The following is a 19,744-nucleotide window of genomic DNA, read 5'->3' on the forward strand; positions in this document are numbered from 1 at the left end:
TTTTTTCCCCCTTTCTGCATAGATAACTATGTTTTCTTCTTTTTTTTCTTTTTTCTCTTTTTGTGTTTTGGCCTCATCGCAAGGGAGGCCTGGCCTGTGTCAGTGAAGGTCTTGTTTTCAAGTCTGTTGTATGCACCTGTCTCGTTTATTGCCTTTTCCATGATGGTATACATTCATGGCTTGCACACGCGCGCGCGCACACATACACACACACACACACACACACACACACACACACTTGCACCAGATTCTCTGTTGTCATTGAGCTATATTTTCAACCAGAGCTGGCAAACAATATATATATATATATATATATATATATATATATATATATATATATATATATATATATATATATATATATCTGAGTGTTTTAATGTTTGCAGTCCGTATAGATAAGACTTGTGGAAGATCCTGCATGTGCTGGCTTTTATATGTATGTTGTGTTTAGTTTTAATGTGCATGATTCCTGTGATGGGTTGCATGAAAATCAGATTGAGGTTGGAGTTCTGAATTCATGCATGTGAGTGTGCACATGTACGCACACACACACACACACACACACACACACAACACACACACAACAAACACACACACACACTACAAACACACACACTACACACACACACATATACATACACACACACCCGCTACACACACACACACACGCACACACACACTACACACACACACACACACACACACACACACACGCACACACACACTACACACACACACACACACTACACGCACACACACACACACACACACACACACACAGAAGCAAACCCCCCAAAAAATGAAAGGGGGGGAAAAAGAAAGGAAAAAAAAAGTACCTGTTTTTTTCCATTCAGGCAACCTGGCATCAGGATTGTCGTCAGAACCTGCCAGCTTGCGATCCTCCTCCGGCCCGTCTCCCATGGCAACCATGTCTGCTGCTATGACCATGAGCTATAGTGCCCGCAACACCGTTGCCATGGGTGGCAGCAAAGTGAGTGTTCTTTCCTTTTTTTTTTTTTTCCTTTTTTTTTTGCGTGGGGCTGGAGGGGGAGGGGGGGTGTCACCTTATGTGTCCAGTCCTCTTGCTTTCCTTCCTGTGTTTCGAACGTTATTCACATCTTCCATATGTTTTGAATCTTCCTATGTTTTGAATGTTATTCAGATCTTCCTGTGTTTTGAATGTTACTCAGATCTTCCTATGTTTTGAATGTTACTCAGATCTTCCTATGTTTTGAATCTTCCTATGTTTTGAATGTTACTCAGATCTTCCTGTGTTTTGAATGTTACTCAGATCTTCCTATGTTTTGAATCTTCCTATGTTTTGAATGTACTCAGATCTTCCTGTGTTTTGAATGTTACTCAGATCTTCCTATGTTTTTCCTATGATTTGAATGTTATTCAGATCTTCCTATGTTTTGAATGTTGCTCAGATCTTCCAATGTTTTTCCTATGTTTTGAATGTTATTCAGAACTTCCTATGTTTTTGAACGGTACTCAGATCTTCCTATGTTTTTCCTATGTTTTGAATGTTACTCAGATCTTCCTATGTTTTGAATGTTACTCAGATCTTCCAATGTTTTGAATGTTACTCAAATCTTCCTTTCTTTTGGATGTTGTATCTACAGAGAAATTGTTTCACCCTTGTAGCTGTCTGCAGAATGTTTGTTCAGATAAGATCATAAACAGATAATTAATTTCTGTACCTGCATAATTTATAGACATCAAACCAGTCTTGAGTCTCCAGAAAGAAAATCTGTAGCATTTTAATTCAGAAGTTGCAGACTGGACAAAGGTGAACATCTTTTGCAACGTTGAACACTTGAAGTTGTTGATCTTGTTCCCAGATCCTCGCAGTACTAAAAAAAAAAAAAGAAAAAAGAAAAAAAGAGGAAAAAAAAAAGAAGAAGAATCTTACAAGAATTGATGGTGTGTAAGCAACACGCTATCCGAAATGCTCTTGCTATGTCCTGAATATAGCAGAAAGTACTTGAAAGACATCATTATGATGTGATGTTAGAGAATGTGTTTTCTTCAGTACAGTTACTTTTCATTAGTAGAAACAAAGCATGTATATATATATATAATTTGCTGTAGTTCTTTTTTGTTTGTTTTTTTGGGGGGTCATACATTGATTATTGATGAAATGTCATCAATACCAGTTTTGTTACATTTATGAGGAACATCAAGGCTGAATAAATGGTTTACTTGAGTTGAGCACAGAATATGAGAGGCAGGAACGAATGCCCTCAAATCCACCCTCCCTTCACAGTCCAATGATAACTAAAATCTGTAAGGTCTGCCTACCAGTAAGGTGAAATTCAGATTGTTTGCAGGTGGAATTCTTTTGGGTTTTTCCTTCTTCTCAAACTGGACTAGTCTGAGAGTGATTTAAATTTACTTCTGCCTAAATAGACTGCATTTGTCTTTGTGAAGGAGTACTGACTAAAAACAGAGCTAATTTGGGAATTTTAATCATTTGTTGTCATCCTGTTGTTGAGAAAGAGAGAGAGAGAGAGAGAGAGAGTGTGTGTATGTGTGTGTGTGCACATACACGCGCGCACATGTGTGTGTGTATGCTCGTGTGTGCATGTGTGTGTGTGTGTGTGTTCATTAATTGTTATTACTGTTGGTGTTCTTGAAATTGTTGGAAAAAGAGTAAGGAATTTAAATTCTGTCAATTTGAGGTGAATTGTATGTAGATATAGATTTTTTAATTTCATCTCTCTGTGTTTGCTTTTTTATTGATTTGTGTGTGTGTGTGTGTGCGTACGCACGCACATGGGCGTGCATGCATACATGTGATAGCGTGTGTGTGCGTGCTCATGTTCATGCATGTGTGCAGGCATGCATATTCTCCCACTGACTTCCAATGATATTTCTTTCTTTCTTTCTTTCTTTCTTTCGTACTTTCTTTAGTGTCAGGTATGTGGTGAGTGCTGGCTCTGTTGTGGTACTGTTCAGTTGTGTTTGTTTTTGTTGTTGTTTGTTTATTTATTTACTCATTTTGGTTTCTTTGAATCACATTTCAGATCTACAGTAAATTAGTAAGTAATTTGCAAAGATAATGATTTGTACTCACTTTTCTTTAATTTTCTTTTTTTGTTTGTTTTTGTTTAGCTTACCTGGTGACTGTCTAAGAAGGGGGGTGTGTAGGTGTGTGGGGAAATGTACTTATGCACTTTGAAGGGGGTGTGTACCTGTGTGGGGAAATGTACTTATGCACTTTGAAGGGGGTGTGTACCTGTGTGGGGAAATGTACTTCTGCACTTTGAAGAGGGTGTGTACCTGTGTGGGGAAATGTACTTCTGCACTTTGAAGGGGGTGTGTACCTGTGTGGGGAAATGTACTTATGCACTTTGAAGGGGGTGTGTAGGTGTGTGGGGAAATGTACTTATGCACTTTGAAGGGGGTGTGTAGGTGTGTGGGGAAATGTACTTATGCACTTTGAAGGGGGTGTGTACCTGTGTGGGGAAATGTACTTATGCACTTTGAAGGGGGTGTGTACCTGTGTGGGGAAATGTACTTATGCATTTTGGTGAGTCTTTCTTTTCTTTTGTTCCGACTTTTGATTTCTTACACATGCTGCTTAATAACAAGTATAAGAGTAAGATTTTTTCAGCTTTTTCTATTCTTCTTTTTTCTTTTCTTTTCTTTTTTTTTTGTGGGAGAAAGGGAGTATCTCTTTGATTCAATTTTCTTTTTGCTGCTGCTGTTTCTCTCTCTCACTCCCCCCGCCACCCCACCCCCTCCCCTTTCTCCTTCTCTGGTTTTATTTGCCTTAATATCCTTTCCACGCAAAATATGGTGCTATGTATGCATTAGCTGTTATTTGTTTTCTTTTATTTGCTATCTCTCTGCTCTCTCTCTCTCTCTCTCTCTCTCTCTCTCTCTCTCTCTCTCTCTCTCTCTCATCCACTTGTTTGGGTTTATGAAAATTGCTGTGCAGACCTTTTTAATCCATCTTTCTGATAGTGAGATTTACTTTTGTTTCTCTTTTCATTGCATTTTGATATATTACATTTCATTTGTTTGTTTGTTTTTGCTTATGTACTTTTCCCCTTCTTTCCATATCTGATCAGATACTGCACGATTAGCCTTATTTTGAATCTGAAACAGTTTATAACTTTGAGATCTATGTCTAAATTCTGTCGTGGGTAGACATAAATGATTTCCCGTGAATTAAAGCAAAGCAGAATGAGAGAAAGAAGCATCAATTCAAGTAAACGCACTAACACACACCCATTTGTGTACATGCATGAATTTGCTTACACACACACACACACACACACACACACATGCACGCACGCACGCACGCACGCACGCACACACACACACACACATCTTTTTCAATGCACTTTCCATTTTTTCCTGTCTCTTCTTCCCTCCTGTCTCTCTCTAGAGGAGACGCCAAACAAACAAAAAGTAACAGTAACTGGTGTGACTTGTCAGCTCTAACTGGTGATACAGTGTTAACAAGTTGTTTGCTGATTTTAAAGTCAATGATCTGACTTCTGGCTTCACAAATGAATATTGTAAATAATTTCTAAAAGCTTCTGTGTGTGTGGATGTGTGTGTGTGTGTGTGTGTGTTTCTGCGTGTGTGTGTGTGTGTCTGCGTGTGTGTGTGTGGAGGGGGCACGCATGCATGTGAGAATGTTAATGTTTTTGTATGTGTTACTTATTTGATAATTTATGATATAAACAAGCTGTGAGCCAAGTATTAGAAAGTGATTTAATTTACTGTTGTTTCAGTCTTAAAAAACTGTTATCAAGATGAATATATACCATTTGATTCATTTTCATTTTCTAAAATATGGTCAAGCAAGGCAAATTTTTATCAAACAAAGAAACTAAGTGATTATTGATGAACATAAGAAGAAAATATATGCTAGTATCACATATTTTTATACATAATATTTATGTAATAAAATGTGTAATGTAACATAAGTGAAAAACACATTATTGAACATTTTAGAAGCATGTCATAATCATCATCACTGTATTCAGCATCACCAGCATCAGCATCATTTTCATGATTTTTCTTATCTCTGCAAACTAGTCTTGTTTTTACTAGTAATACTTTAAAGCATGCGCAAACAGACACACACAAACACACTCACACAGACACACACACACACACACACACAGACACACAGACACACACACACACACACACACACACACACAGGCATGTGATTACCTTTGACAGTGGCAATGGTGAAAATGTGTGTTGGAAACATGACTATCAGGTCTTATTTCATCGGTGGCGATATGAGTAAAGAGTAAGAACAATATCATCATTTTTCATCATCATTATTATAGTGATATGTCATTTTTATCATCATCATGATCATCATCATCATGATCACCATCATCATCATATTATATTCATATCATATTATCATATTCATTTGTGTATATGGGAGAGTAATTAATACATACTTAATTAGGATGCAGTCAAAATGAAAACTTTAAAGCCCATTTTCTCAAAACGCAATTTTTGCCATTTATGTTCACCATTTCCCAAATATCTAATAAAATATTCATCAGATTGAGCTCAAATTTTCAGTATGTGTTTATTACACATTTTGCTGCATTTTGTTGGGAGCTTTTGGTAATTTAGGCCTTATAAATGAATTTGTATTTTTCCAGTTTTTCACATAATTTAGAAGACAAAAACAACAATGACTTTTTTCCTGCCAACACATTGTTCCCTGTTCATCTAACAGTGTTTCTGTGAAATTTCATACAAATAGCATGTTTAGTTCTTATGTTATCAGGGAAACCCTGATGGAACCATTTTTCTGTACACACTACTTTTCACAAACTTCAAACCCTATTTACAATGTGAAGATATGACAAAATCTTAAGCTGATTTCAGATATGCAAATAGTAAAACTTAAACTAAATACAGACCAAATTTGAAACAGATTGGTTGAAATTTAGTGGGTAAACCAAGATAACAAAAATTGGTAATTTTAGGCGTTTTCGGGTGGTAGAACCATGCTTCAAGTGCCCATGTGTGGGTGGGTGGAGGGGGGGTCGGGAGTGATTACTTAATTATACTGTGAGCATTTGAATGAATCTGAATAGTTTGTTTTTATTGGGATAGGAGCTTGTGCAATGAAGGAGATGGGTGGAAGGGAAGTGGAGGCAGAGGATGAAGTGAAGGAGGATGGGGGTGGGGGGTGGACATGGAACAGTTTGTGGGTTGGAGAAGGGAGTAGGAGAACAGCATGTGTGTTTGTGTGTGGTGTGTGTGTGTGTGGTGTGTGTGTGTGGTGTGTGTGGTGTGTGTGTGTGTGTGTGTGTGTGTGTGTGTGTGTGATTGGGATTATTTTCATTTACATACTTTCTTAACGTCACTTTGCTTTATTTTATATGCACATGTCAAACAGTAAATTTATTTATTTATTTATTTTTCCATCTTTGAGTTTACGATTTTGACATAGTGTCACAAGAGGTCATCTCGTTAATAATTCTACACCATGTTATTATACATTTATTCTGATGTAATGTACAAAGATGTATTTTTCTTTTGCTATTGGACACATACGTACATAAACTAAATCAAGACATACGTGAAGTCACACATACATACGATGACACAGAGACACACACACACACATACATACATACATGCACGATGCAAGCTCAGTTATCACGTCGGCAAATGAGAACAAGGTGATCAATCAACAACCATCTACCTGAAGATCTAGTCATCAGCCCCATCCATATGTAATATGCAGCTTCTGTTCAAATGTGTGTGTGTTTGTGTGTGTGTGTGTGTGTGCGTGCGTGCATGTGTGTGTTTGTGTGTGTGTGTGTGTGTGTGCGTGCGTGCGTGCATGTGTGTGTGTGTATGTGTGCGTGCGTGCATGTGTGTGTGTGCAGTGTGTGCATGTGTGAGTATGCACAAGTTTTTGTATTGATATGCACTGGTATGTATCCTAATTTCTACTGTATCTGTCTTTGTGTATGATTTTTCGATTTATGTTCGTATCTTGTTCTGTACTATCCCCACCCCCCACCCCCAACCCCCCCAATATTCCTTGTGACCCCGGTACACTTGGTAATAAAGACATATTCTATTCTATTCTGTTCTATTCTGTTAGCACAAAAGTGAACAGTAAATTGCTGTACCTGCGTAGAGAGACAATAAAGCAGTCTTGAGTGTTGATTGTTATCCCTGGTGTGTCGGTGACAGCATGTGACAGGGTCCACAAGCATGACCCGCATCCAGCAGACAGTGTCGACCTACTTCCGCTTCTCTCTCATGGACCTGCTGAACAAGATGGTGGCTGGAACACCGCACTTTGTCAGGTGAGAGTGAGATTGTGTATGCATGGGGAAACTGCTGAAGATTCAGTTTTGGATCGGTTACTCCAAGGAGGCGTCAACAAACGTTTGGACAAATCTGTATACGCTACACCGCATCTGCTTAAGCAGATGCCTGACCAGCAGCAAATCCCAACACGCTTAGTCAGGCCTTGAGAAAAAAAATGAAGTCATCAAATTAATGAATGAATGAATTAGAATAACAAAATGAATAAAATGCTTCACACCCAGTAACCTCCCCTTTCCCTTTACCCCCCCCCCCCCCCCCACCCACCCTCTCCTCCCCCCGTTCTCTTCTTTTCCTTTCACCGTGCAGAACTTTTGTTACATCTTCAGCATGGGATAAACGAAAGCACGGAAAGGACTATTTTGATATGAAATCAAATGAAATATTAAAAAATCTCAACTCATTAAAGGGTGGCTGTAATATCAATAGAATTTGGTTTGTTTTTGTTAACCTTTTGAGTATAATTCTTATTTATTTATTTATTTTTAGATTAATATTATTGTGGGGTTTTTTTTGGGGGGGGGGTTTTTTTGTTTTTTTATTATTTAATTTAATTGTATATTTGTTTTATTATTATTTATTTTATTTTATTTTATTTTCTCAAGGCCTGACTAAGCGCGTTGGGTTACGCTGCTGGTCAGGCATCTGCTTGGCAGATGTGGTGTATGTAGTGTATATGGATTTGACCGAACGCATTGACGCCTGCTTGAGTAACTGATACTGATACTGATACTAACCTCTTGACTGCTGCTGACAGACGTGATTTTCAGTGAAGGACCATCTCCTGAGTCAAGATAGAGCTTACAATCATGATGTCAGTCACCGTTCTTTTTCTGGACTTCTTCATCTTTGAATGGCTGTATGTTGGTTCCGCAAAATGGATTGGCTTTATGTTCATTCTACAAAATGAACTGGCTGTATGTTCGTTCTACAAAATGAATTGGCTTTATTTTTGTTCTACAAAATGAATTCGCTGTATGTTTGTTGTACAAAATGAATTGGCTTTATGTTTGTTCTACAAACAAATAAAACTGCACGCAGAAAAAAATACCAAAAAATGGGTGCTGCTGTAGTGTAGCGACGTTCTCTCCCTGGGGAGAGCAGCCTGAATTTCACACAGAGAAATCTGTTGTGACAAAAAGAGAAATACAAAATGAATTGGCTATATGTTTGTTCAACAAAATGATATGGCTGTATGTTTGTTCAATGAAATGAATTGGCTGTATGTTTGTTGAACAAAATGAACTGCACCACTTAACAGTACACAAAACCCCCCACAAAAGTTACACCAGATTCATGCCACTCTGATGTCATTTCAGCAAGGCTCAGCACTCAAGTGGTGAAGAATAAAAGAAAAGGTCAGAAACTTATTTCCAGGTGCATCAAACCAAATGATGTGAAGGAGCCGGGGAACTTTGACTCAGAGCGGGTGGAGACACAGCTTCGTTACACAGGAGTACTGGAGACCACACGCATTCGAAGACAGGGGTACTCCCACAGAATTACTTTCTCAGACTTCCTCAGAAGGTGGGTGTAAATGACAGTGCAGGAACTATGCCAGTGTCAAGATGTCATCTTTTCATGTGGCTTTGTAGTTCTGGAGCCAACCATCCCACCAAGGCCACCAGATGCATTCTGACTCTTTAGGACAAACCCCTTCTTTTACTAGTTACTGTCTGCCCACCACAAGGAATCTGGTTGTCCCATCCATGATAGCAACACCTCTCACAGATACTGTCATAGCTTCTAGATTGCTGAAATCTGTATTTAAGAAATTAGAATACAACTAACAGAAACCGAACTGTCTACGTATGTGTAAATGATAGCACAGACATGAACATGGGCTTATTATGTTCTCATTCATGCTAAATATAACTTTTCTGACAAGGTTACATGACATCATTGATTTATCTATGCAAAGGTGTATATCAACTGTTGGTGTCAAATTTGCTACAAATCAAAAGACCTTACCTTCAACATTATATCGGTTCATCTCACTCTGCCTCTGCCCTTCGCTCTTCATCGAAAACTCATCTTTTCAAAACCAATGTGTAAGCACTCTTGGTTTCCTGCTTCTGCAACACTGCCCCTATACCTGCCAACTCACTTTGCATATGCGAGGTATGAGAGAGAGAGAGAGAGAGAGAGAGAGAGATGGTGGGTGCGTGGGAGAAAGAGAGAGAGAAAGAGTGGTCATAAGTGGTTCATGTAATCTGTAACTTTTTCCTTTCATGTGTTAAGCGCTCTGAGTTCTTAGTGAGAAAATGTGCTATACAAATGTACATTATTATAATTATAGTCAAGAATGACATCTCAGTGTCTTCAAGTGCTGAGATTTGATGCTGACATGAATAAGAAATATATAATGAAGAGAAAAAAATATCTGGCTGCTTTGGTGCAGAAGTGGTCATCTCTGGAATGACTGGAATGTTTCAGGTTTAGATTTTAATGACTAGTTTCCTCCCTTGACTGTGTCTCTGGGGGTTTGACTGATGCTGGATGCATTGGGAATAAAGTGTAACAGTATAGTCCCCCAGTGTGACTCTGACTGAAAGGGGGTCTACATAGCATCAACACCATCCTTACTGATCTAATGAAATGAGGGAAAATTGTCTCAGATATTGTGACCCTTCATACAAAGTCTTCATGATGACTTCTGTAACAGATTTCTCCTCCGCTTTCATGCACCATGCATTGGGGCTGTACTACTGGTACTTAAGATTCTATGGATGTTATGATGACTTCTCTTTGAATTTGTCCTCTCACTTTCAGGTACTATATGTTGGGGCCGTATGACTTAAATTCTATGGATTTCTATGTTCATTTCTTTTAGAATTTGTCCCCCACTTTCAGGTACTATATGTTGGTGCTGTACAACTTAAAATCTATGGATGTTATGATGACTTCTCTTTGAATTTGTCCCCCACTTTCAATACTACATGTTGGGGCTGTACAACTTAAAATCTGTGGATGTTATGATGACTTCTCTTTGAATTTGTCCCCCACTTTCAGAGTAACATGTTGGTGCTGTACGACTTGAATTCTGTGGATGTTATGATGACTTCTCTTTGAATTTGTCCCCCACTTTCAGTGCTACACGTTTGAGCAATACAACTCAAATTCTGTGGATTTCTATGATGACTTCTCTTTGAATTTGTCCCCCACTTTCAGTACTACATGTTGGGGCTGTACAACTTAAAATCTATGGATGTTATGATGACTTCTCTTTGAATTTGTCCCCCACTTTCAGGTACTATATGTTGGGGCTGTACGACTTAAATTCTATGGATTTCTATGTTGACTTCTCTTTGAATTTGTCCCCCACTTTCAGGTACTATATGTTGGGCTGTACGACTTAAATTCTATGGATTCTATGGATTTCTATGTTCATTTCTTTAGAAATTTGTCCCCCACTTTCAGGTACTATATGTTGGTGCTGTACAACTTAAATTCTGTGCATGTTATGATGACTTCTCTTTGAATTTGTCCCCCACTTTCAGGTACTACATGTTGGGGCTGTACGGAACCAGCAAGATCCCCATCACCAAAGAGAACTGCGTCCTTCTGCTGGAAAAACTGAACATGACAGGCTGGGCCATGGGCAAGACAAAGGTGTGTAGCACTCGCCTTTGAAAACATACTTTCTTTTTGTGCTTTTTGTTTGATTCTAGGTCTGTATCTTATGCTGGATTCTAGGTCTGCACTTTACGTGTGGGTGTATCTATCTATGTATCTGTCTATGTATCTATCTATGTATCTGCCTATCTGTCTCTCTGTCTGTTTGTCTGTATGTCTATCTATGTATGTATCTATCTGTCTGTCTGTCTGTCTGTCTATCTATCTGTCTGTCTATCTATCTATCTCCAGGTCTGTATTATCTTACATTTGATTTTAGGTCTGTACTTTTTATGTGGGTCTATCTACCTATCTGTCTATCTCCATCTGTGTGTGTGTGTGTGTGTGTGTGTGTGTGTGTGTGTGTGTGTGTGTGTATCTGTTTATCATTTACTTACTTAGGTGTTTGGACAATTTAAATTTTTTACCAAGTTGCTATCATACTTTGTTCATACTTCCACTTTTCAGGTACCATGTGTAGCAGCTATATAGTACATTATTTCTTTGTGTGAAATTTGGGCTGTTCTTCCCTAGAAAGAGCTCATTGCTGCAGTATAGAACCACCTGTTCCCTCTCTCTCTCTCTCTCTCTCTCTGTCTGTAGCATCTGCATCAGCAAATTAATCAATTTTGTATATGTACAATGTTAAAGTTATGTTTCTCTGTTCTCTTTATGTCCGCTGTATGTTTCTCACTTCAGTCATGTTTCTGTATGTGCATAAGTATGTGTGTGTGTGTGTGTGTTGGGTGGAGAGAGTGTGTGCATGTGTATGGATATGAATGTGTGCGCATTCGTTTTATTACTTTTTACGATGCTAGTGATGATGATGGTGATTATTATTCATAGTAGTAGCAGTAGATGTAGCAGTGTTAGCATAATTATTATTGTTGTGTCGTTATCGTTAATGTTCTTATTGTTATTGTTGTCACAAGGACAGATTGGAAGACTGGGCGATGCCTAAAATCTTTATCCTTGAGTAATAAAGTTTTTGAATCTTGAATCTTGAATCTCTCTTCGATACATATAGTAAAGAGTGGTAACTCTCTCCATTCACAAGGTACACAACTTCAGGTCAGTGCTGCTTACGCTACATATGTTTTTTGATTGCCTTTCAACAGACCTTGTGATTTTCTTGACTTAGTTATTGCTGCGACTTTAATTCATGCATTCATGCTGTTTTTGTTTTGTTTGTTTTTATGTTGCTAAACGATTTTTCTGAGGTGCCCCATGTCAGTAGGACTGTAATGTCAATGGCATTAAAACATTTTTCAGTTTCAATTTCAGTTTCAGTTTCTCTCTCTCTTTTCTGTCTGCCAGCATCATCCTTCTATGATCAGATATTTTTCTGCGGAATTTTGCCAGGCATAACCCTTTTGTCGCTGTGGGTTGTTTTACATGTATGTGCATGCTGATTAAGTGCATACTACATATAATTATACCTTTTAAGAATTTTCTTGCACATGATTGTCATACCTGACAGTACACCTACCATTGCAGAAGAAAAAAAAAATGTGTGTAATTAACTGCATGGGTTAAATGTTCTGTGAAACTGCATGTCTGTTTCATATCTGTTATGCATGTGTGTGTGTGTGTGTGTGTGTGTGTGTGTGTCTGCATGTTTCACATTTATTTGCTTTTTTTTTATAATATTATTACTACTAGTAGTAGTATTTTTTATGTATTCATCTCTTTTTTTATAATTTTTTTTGTTATTTTATTTATTTATTTTTAAAAATTTTATTATATATATATTTTTTTTTTTTTTTTTCTCGAGGCCTGACTAAGTGCGTTGGGTTACACTACTGGTCAGGCATCTGCTTGGCAGATGTGGTGTAGCTTATATGGATTTGACCGAACGCAGTGACGCCTCCTTGAGCTACTGATACTGATACTGATACTGGTTAAATGTATCTGTCTGGTCTGTCAAGGTGTTCCTGAAGTACTACCATGTTGAGGAACTGGCACGCCTCTTTGAGAACCTGAACCGCAGGGTCGTGTTGGTGCAGTCCTTGGTGAGAGCGTGGATCGCTCGCTTTCGCTACCGCAAGATGAGAATCAAGCGTCAAAATGCAGCAGTCACTGTGCAGAAATGTGGGTTTCTTTTCTTGCATGTGTGTGTGTGTGTGTGTGTGTGTGTGTGTGTGTGTGTGTGTGTGTTTTTCTTTGTGTGTGTGTGTGCATGTGTGTGTGTGCATGTGTGTGCACATGATATGTCTGTTTGTGTTTATGCGTTTTTGTGAGTTTGTGTCAGTGTTGGTGTGCATATGTGTGTGTGTGTGTGTGTGTGTGTGTGTGTGTGTGTGTGTGTGTGTGTGTGTGTGTACACTCATTAGTGTTTTAAAAATGCATGAGAAACACAGTTGACTTACTGTTTTTTTTAGGGACACGTGGATGGTTTGCTCGTCGACAGTACAGATCCATGACTGACAGACGACACAAGGCAGCCACCTCGATACAGAAAGGTAATATTGAACAGGGCAGAATGCATCGTGTCTGCTATGTTCATCACTTGATTTAAGACTGATGCTATGATGTGACAAGGGGAAGAAGAATCACAATTTTCTTAGGTCTTTTGTCAATAATCAGTGGTCATCATTCAACCTGTTTCAGATTTCAACAATTATTATGAATATACATGGGTGGTCAGAGAATATGCAGTTATCGGTAAAAACAGAAAAAAGAATCAAAAAAAAAAGAATAGGAAATTAGGAAATGAACCAATAAAAATGATGGCATGGAACATTACCAGAAAGTTGAAAATTAAAATGACACATATATTGGCATGTGATTGTTTTGGGTTTGTTGTTTTTTTAAGAAAATAAAGTCAGGAAGTGAGTGAGGGAATGGTAAAAGTGAATAAATTTGCACTTACTAATATTGTGTCATCAAATTCATTTCATGACCGCTGGAATAAATGAGAATAACAACAACAAACAGACAAACAAACATTACAGTTCACATTGTGTCAGCAGATTAGGTATTTTCATCACAACTTATTTCGTGTCATCATCATCAGTGGTGCGCGGTCGCCTGGTCAGGAAGAAGTACCAGTCGGAGATCACACAGCGCAGAAGTGCGGCCAAAACAATCCAGTCAGCCTACCGCAAGCATCGTGTCCGCAGCAGCCTGAAGAACAGGAGAATGGAGAAGGCCAGAAAAAGGCATGCAGCAGCCGCCGTTATACAGAGAAGTATGTGGTGTGGTTTGGTGCTTTTGGTCCACGAAGCGTTAAACATGAAAGGATTTTTTGAGAGACATTGAGACACATTACTTGAATTGGTTCCTTTGAAGGCTTTGGTCCACGAAGCGTTAAACATGAAAGGATTTGGGAGATACTGAGACTCAACATTTGTGTTGGTTCCTTTGAAGGCTTTGGCCCACAAAGTGTTAAACGTGAAAGGATTTTTTGAGAGATATTGAGACACATTACTTGAATTGGTTCCTTTGAAGGCTTTGGTCCACGAAGTGTTAAACATGAAAGGATTTGAGAGATATTGAGACTCAACATTTGTGTTGTTTCCTTTGAAGGCTTTGGCCCACAAAGTGTTAAACGTGAAAGGATTTTTTGGAGAGATATTGAGACACATTACTTGAATTGGTTCCTTTGAAGGCTTTGGTCCACGAAGCGTTAAACATGAAAGGATTTGGGAGATATTGAGACTCAACATTTTTGTTGTTTCCTTTGAAGGCTTTGGCCCACAAAGTGTTAAACGTGAAAGGATTTTTTGGAGAGATATTGAGACACATTACTTGAATTGGTTCCTTTGAAGGCTTTGGTCCACGAAGCGTTAAACATGAAAGGATTTGGGAGATGTTGAGACTCAACATTTGTGTTGGTTCCTTCGAAGGCTTTGGCCCACAAAGTGTTAAACTTGAAAGGATTTTTTGGAGAGATATTGAGACACAGCATTTGTGTTAATTCCTTTGAAGGCTTAGGTCCACAAAGTTTTAAACTTGAAAGGATTTGAGAGATATCGTGATAACATTTGTGTTAAAACCTTTAAAGGCTTTGGTCCACAAAGTGTTAAATTCGAAAGGATTTGAGAGATTTTGAGACAACGTAGTGTTGGTTCCTTTGAAGGACTGTAAATGATGTGGGACTGAACAAGATATTCACCACCAGGGGTTTGAGATAAGATTTGCATTTATTTCTTTGAAGGATTGTAAATGTGTGATTCAGTATTTACCAGGTGTTTGTGTAATTGTAGTTAATAGACTATGGAAAGTTTTCCAAAGATTTTATCGTTTGAAAAGGTCCCATGTTTAGGGGATGGGGGAAGGGGAATATTCGTCACATTTACGAATTGTAGAATTCTTTTAGATTTTAACTACAGTGGAAATATTTGTCACATTTACATAATGTGTGTGTGAATGTGTGTGTGTGTGTGTGTGTGTGTGTGTGTGTGTGCATGTCCGTTGTTTTGTTTAATGTTTATCCACAATCGTTATTTCAGAAAAAAATCCACTCCTTCCACGTCAATCCACCCCTTGCCAAATCTAATAACTCCTTTTCCTGTTCCACTGTCCTCAGTGTGCATAAAACAATGCGTGTATGTATGTGCGTGTGTATGCATGCGCATGTGTGTGTGTATGCATGCATGTGTGTGTTTGTGTGTGTGTGTGTGTGTGTGCATGTGGGTGTGTATGTGCTTGTGTGACGCAGCATTCCGTTTCTACCGAGCGAAGAAAAAGAGCCAACAGCAGAAGGCCCTGAGGAAGAAGAAGGGCGTGGCGGTCACAGTCATCCAGTCGTACTTCCGCATGTGGAAGGCAAAAACCTTCTACAAGGAACTCGTCCAGAACAAGAGCAAGGAGGAGATCCAGCTTATTTTCTTCGGGCAACAGGTAAATCCGTCTGTTAGCTTCAAGAAAAAACAACAACAACAAATAGATAAAAATTAGAAATAAGAAAATAAAAGAAGCTATTTTTACACACACACACACACACACACACCCACCCCCCCTTCCGTTTTTTTTGGGTTTTTTTCTTATTCATGTTTCCTTTTTCCATTTCAAATTCCACTTTTTCAGATTATTTTTTTTTTATCAATCATTTTTTTTTTTCAGCTTATTCTGATAAAGAGGAAGTTAAAGTTGAGGTAGTGTTAACAATGATGATAATACTGATCATAACTATTTTGAATGTAAATGATAATGATAATAATAATGATAATGATAGTGATGATTATAAGGGATTAAGGCATTTGCAGATCTGTGCATATGGTTGATCTACCAGACACAGGTACTGGGATTTGAACCCTCAGACCCTGGTTCCTCAGATTTGGCTATTGCGCCTGTCTTCTCAGTTAAGATAATGTGAATACAAGCATTATGGAAACATTAGGGAAAGTTTGGTGAGTGTTTCAGCAGGTATGATAACATGAATGTAATTTTCTCAGTTATGATAATGTGAATACAAGTATTATGGAAACATTAGGGAAAGTTTGGTGAGTGTTTCAACAGGTATGATAACATGAATGTAATTTTCTCAGTTAAGATAATGTGAATACAAGTATTATGGAAACATTAGGGAAAGTTTGGTGAGTGTTTCAACAGGTATGATAACATGAATGTCATTTTCTCAGTTAAGATAATGTGAATACAAGTATTATGGAAACATTAGGGAAAGTTTGGTGAGTGTTTCAACAGGTATGATAACATGAATGTAATTTTCTCAGTTAAGATAATGTGAATACAAGTATTATGGAAACATTAGGGAAAGTTTGGTGAGTGTTTCAACAGGTATGATAACATGAATGTAATTTTCTCAGTTAAGATAATGTGAATACAAGTATTATGGAAACATTAGGGAAAGTTTGGTGAGTGTTTCAACAGGTATGATAACATGAATGTAATTTTCTCAGTTAAGATAATGTGAATACAAGTATTATGGAAACATTAGGGAAAGTTTGGTGAGTGTTTCAGAAGGTATGGTAACATGAATGTCATTTTCTCAGTTAGGATAATGTGAATACAAGTATTATGGAAACATTAGGGAAAGTTTGGTGAGTGTTTCAACAGGTATGATAACATGAATGTAATTTTCTCAGTTATGATAATGTGAATACAAGTATTATGGAAACATTAGGGAAAGTTTGGTGAGTGATTCAGCAGGTGTGATAACATGAATGTCATTTTCTCAGTTAGGATAATGTGAATACAAGTATTATGGAAACATTAGGGAAAGTTTGGTGAGTGTTTTAGCAGGTATGATAACATGAATGTAATTTTCTCAGTTATGATAATGTGAATACAAGTATTATGGAAACATTAGGGAAAGTTTGGTGAGTTTTTCAGCAGGTATGATAATATGAATGTAATTTTCTCAGTTATGATAATGTGAATACAAGTATTATGGAAACATTAGGGAAAGTTTGGTGAGTGTTTCAACAGGTATGATAACATGAATGTAATCTTCTCAGTTATGATAATGTGAATACAAGTATTATGGAAACATTAGGGAAAGTTTGGTGAGTGTTTCAGCAGGTATGATAACATGAATGTCATTTTCTCAGTTAAGATAATGTGAATACAAGTATTATGGAAACATTAGGGAAAGTTTGGTGAGTGTTTCAACAGGTATGATAACATGAATGTAATTTTCTCAGTTAAGATAATGTGAATACAAGTATTATGGAAACATTAGGGAAAGTTTGGTGAGTGTTTCAACAGGTATGATAACATGAATGTAATTTTCTCAGTTAAGATAATGTGAATACAAGTATTATGGAAACATTAGGGAAAGTTTGGTGAGTGTTTCAACAGGTATGATAACATGAATGTAATTTTCTCAGTTAAGATAATGTGAAAACAAGTATTATGGAAACATTAGGGAAAGTTTGGTGAGTGTTTCAGAAGGTATGGTAACATGAATGTCATTTTCTCAGTTAGGATAATGTGAATACAAGTATTATGGAAACATTAGGGAAAGTTTGGTGAGTGTTTCAGCAGGTATGATAACATGAATGTAATTTTCTCAGTTAAGATAATGTGAATACAAGTATTATGGAAACATTAGGGAAAGTTTGGTGAGTGATTCAGCAGGTGTGATAACATGAATGTAATTTTCTCAGTTAGGATAATGTGAATACAAGTATTATGGAAACATTAGGGAAAGTTTGGTGAGTGTTTCAGCAGGTATGATAACATGAATGTAATTTTCTCAGTTAAGATAATGTGAATACAAGTATTATGGAAACATTAGGGAAAGTTTGGTGATTTTTTCAGCAGGTATGATAACATGAATGTAATTTTCTCAGTTATGATAATGTGAATACAAGTATTATGGAAACATTAGGGAAAGTTTGGTGAGTGTTTCAACAGGTATGATAACATGAATGTAATCTTCTCAGTTATGATAATGTGAATACAAGTATTATGGAAACATTAGGGAAAGTTTGGTGAGTGTTTCAGCAGGTATGATAACATGAATGTAATTTTCTCAGTTATGATAATGTGAATACAAGTATTATGGAAACATTAGGGAAAGTTTGGTGAGTGTTTCAACAGGTATGATAACATGAATGTAATTTTCTCAGTTAAGATAATGTGAATACAAGTATTATGGAAACATTAGGGAAAGTTTGGTGAGTGTTTCAGCAGGTATGATAATATGAATGTAATTTTCTCAGTTAAGATAATGTGAATACAAGTATTATGGAAACATTAGGGAAATTTTTGGTGAGTGTTTCAGCAGGTATGATAACATGAATGTAATTTTCTCAGTTAAGATAATGTGAATACAAGTATTATGTAAACATTAGGGAAATTTTTGGTGAGTGTTTCAGCAGTTATGATAATGTGAATGTGATTATTTGGAAACATTAGGGTGAAGTTTGGTGACAGAATGTGTGCCTGTTCAGGTGGAGCTTTATGGCAAAGAAATGAATGACAAGCTGCAGAAAGCTGATGGCTCCTCAGTTGTCAGGAACAGCACCACAAACCTGAGGACTTCTGCTGATGTGAGAACTATTATTCATGTGGACAGTCTTTACATGTGCACTTTCAATACCTTCATGGGAATATGTGTGTGTCTGTGAACACCAGTGTAGTGATAGTTGGTTGTTTTTTTCTGTTTTTTGTCTCTCTATGTATTCTTTTATTTTTCTTGTAACCTTTTGACATTATTGTTGACTGTGTGTATTGAATATTGATGTAAGCTTTTATCTTTTGTGTTAATGCTGATGCTTGTCAGTGATGAGTGGTAATTTCTTTTATTTTTTGACTCACTTGTGTAAACAAAGTGAGTCTATGTTTTAACCCAGTGTTCGGTTGTTGTGTGTGTGTGTGTCTGTGTGTCCGTGGTAAACTTTAACATTGACATTTTCTCTGCAAATACTTTGTCAGTTGACACCAAATTAGGCATAAAAATAGGAAAAATTCAGTTCTTTGCAGTCATCTTGTTTAAAACAATATTGCACCTCTGGAATGGGCACAAAAAAATAAAAAATGAAGCCTAATTATATGCAAAATGCATTTACTGTTATATTTATATTTTTTGTATTCTCTAAACTTGGCACTTTGATCTGATATTCTGACCCAAAAACAAGAGCAGTCATTATTTTCATTTTTTGTTCAAACATGAACTTCTTTTGCTAAGCATGGAAGTTTTATTTATTTTGCAAACGTTTTGGTGCAGATAGTAAAAAAGGGAAATTACTCTGTAATTATTGCTAGGGGACTTAATTCGCTTTAAACTGATCTTTCTCATCTTAAACATTACATTTTGAAATTATACTCGATACATAAAAAGCTTGGATTTTTTTTTTAAGTGTATCACAAGTGA

General features: G+C 37.2%; 1 protein-coding gene across 1 annotated transcript in view; it reads left to right on the plus strand.

Moving 5' to 3' along the window:
- LOC143292230 (myosin-IIIb-like) overlaps positions 1–19,744 on the plus strand; it is a 151,446-nt gene that overhangs the window by 89,527 nt on the left and 42,175 nt on the right. Inside the window, 9 exon segments of the mRNA XM_076602418.1 lie at positions 855–991; positions 7,207–7,322; positions 8,722–8,871; positions 10,845–10,956; positions 12,888–13,050; positions 13,341–13,421; positions 13,976–14,149; positions 15,623–15,804; positions 18,822–18,920. Coding sequence (XP_076458533.1) covers positions 855–991; positions 7,207–7,322; positions 8,722–8,871; positions 10,845–10,956; positions 12,888–13,050; positions 13,341–13,421; positions 13,976–14,149; positions 15,623–15,804; positions 18,822–18,920 — 1,214 coding nt within the window.

Source organism: Babylonia areolata, chromosome 18 (genome assembly GCF_041734735.1).
Source record: "Babylonia areolata isolate BAREFJ2019XMU chromosome 18, ASM4173473v1, whole genome shotgun sequence".
Classification (NCBI taxonomy): domain Eukaryota; kingdom Metazoa; phylum Mollusca; class Gastropoda; order Neogastropoda; family Buccinidae; genus Babylonia; species Babylonia areolata.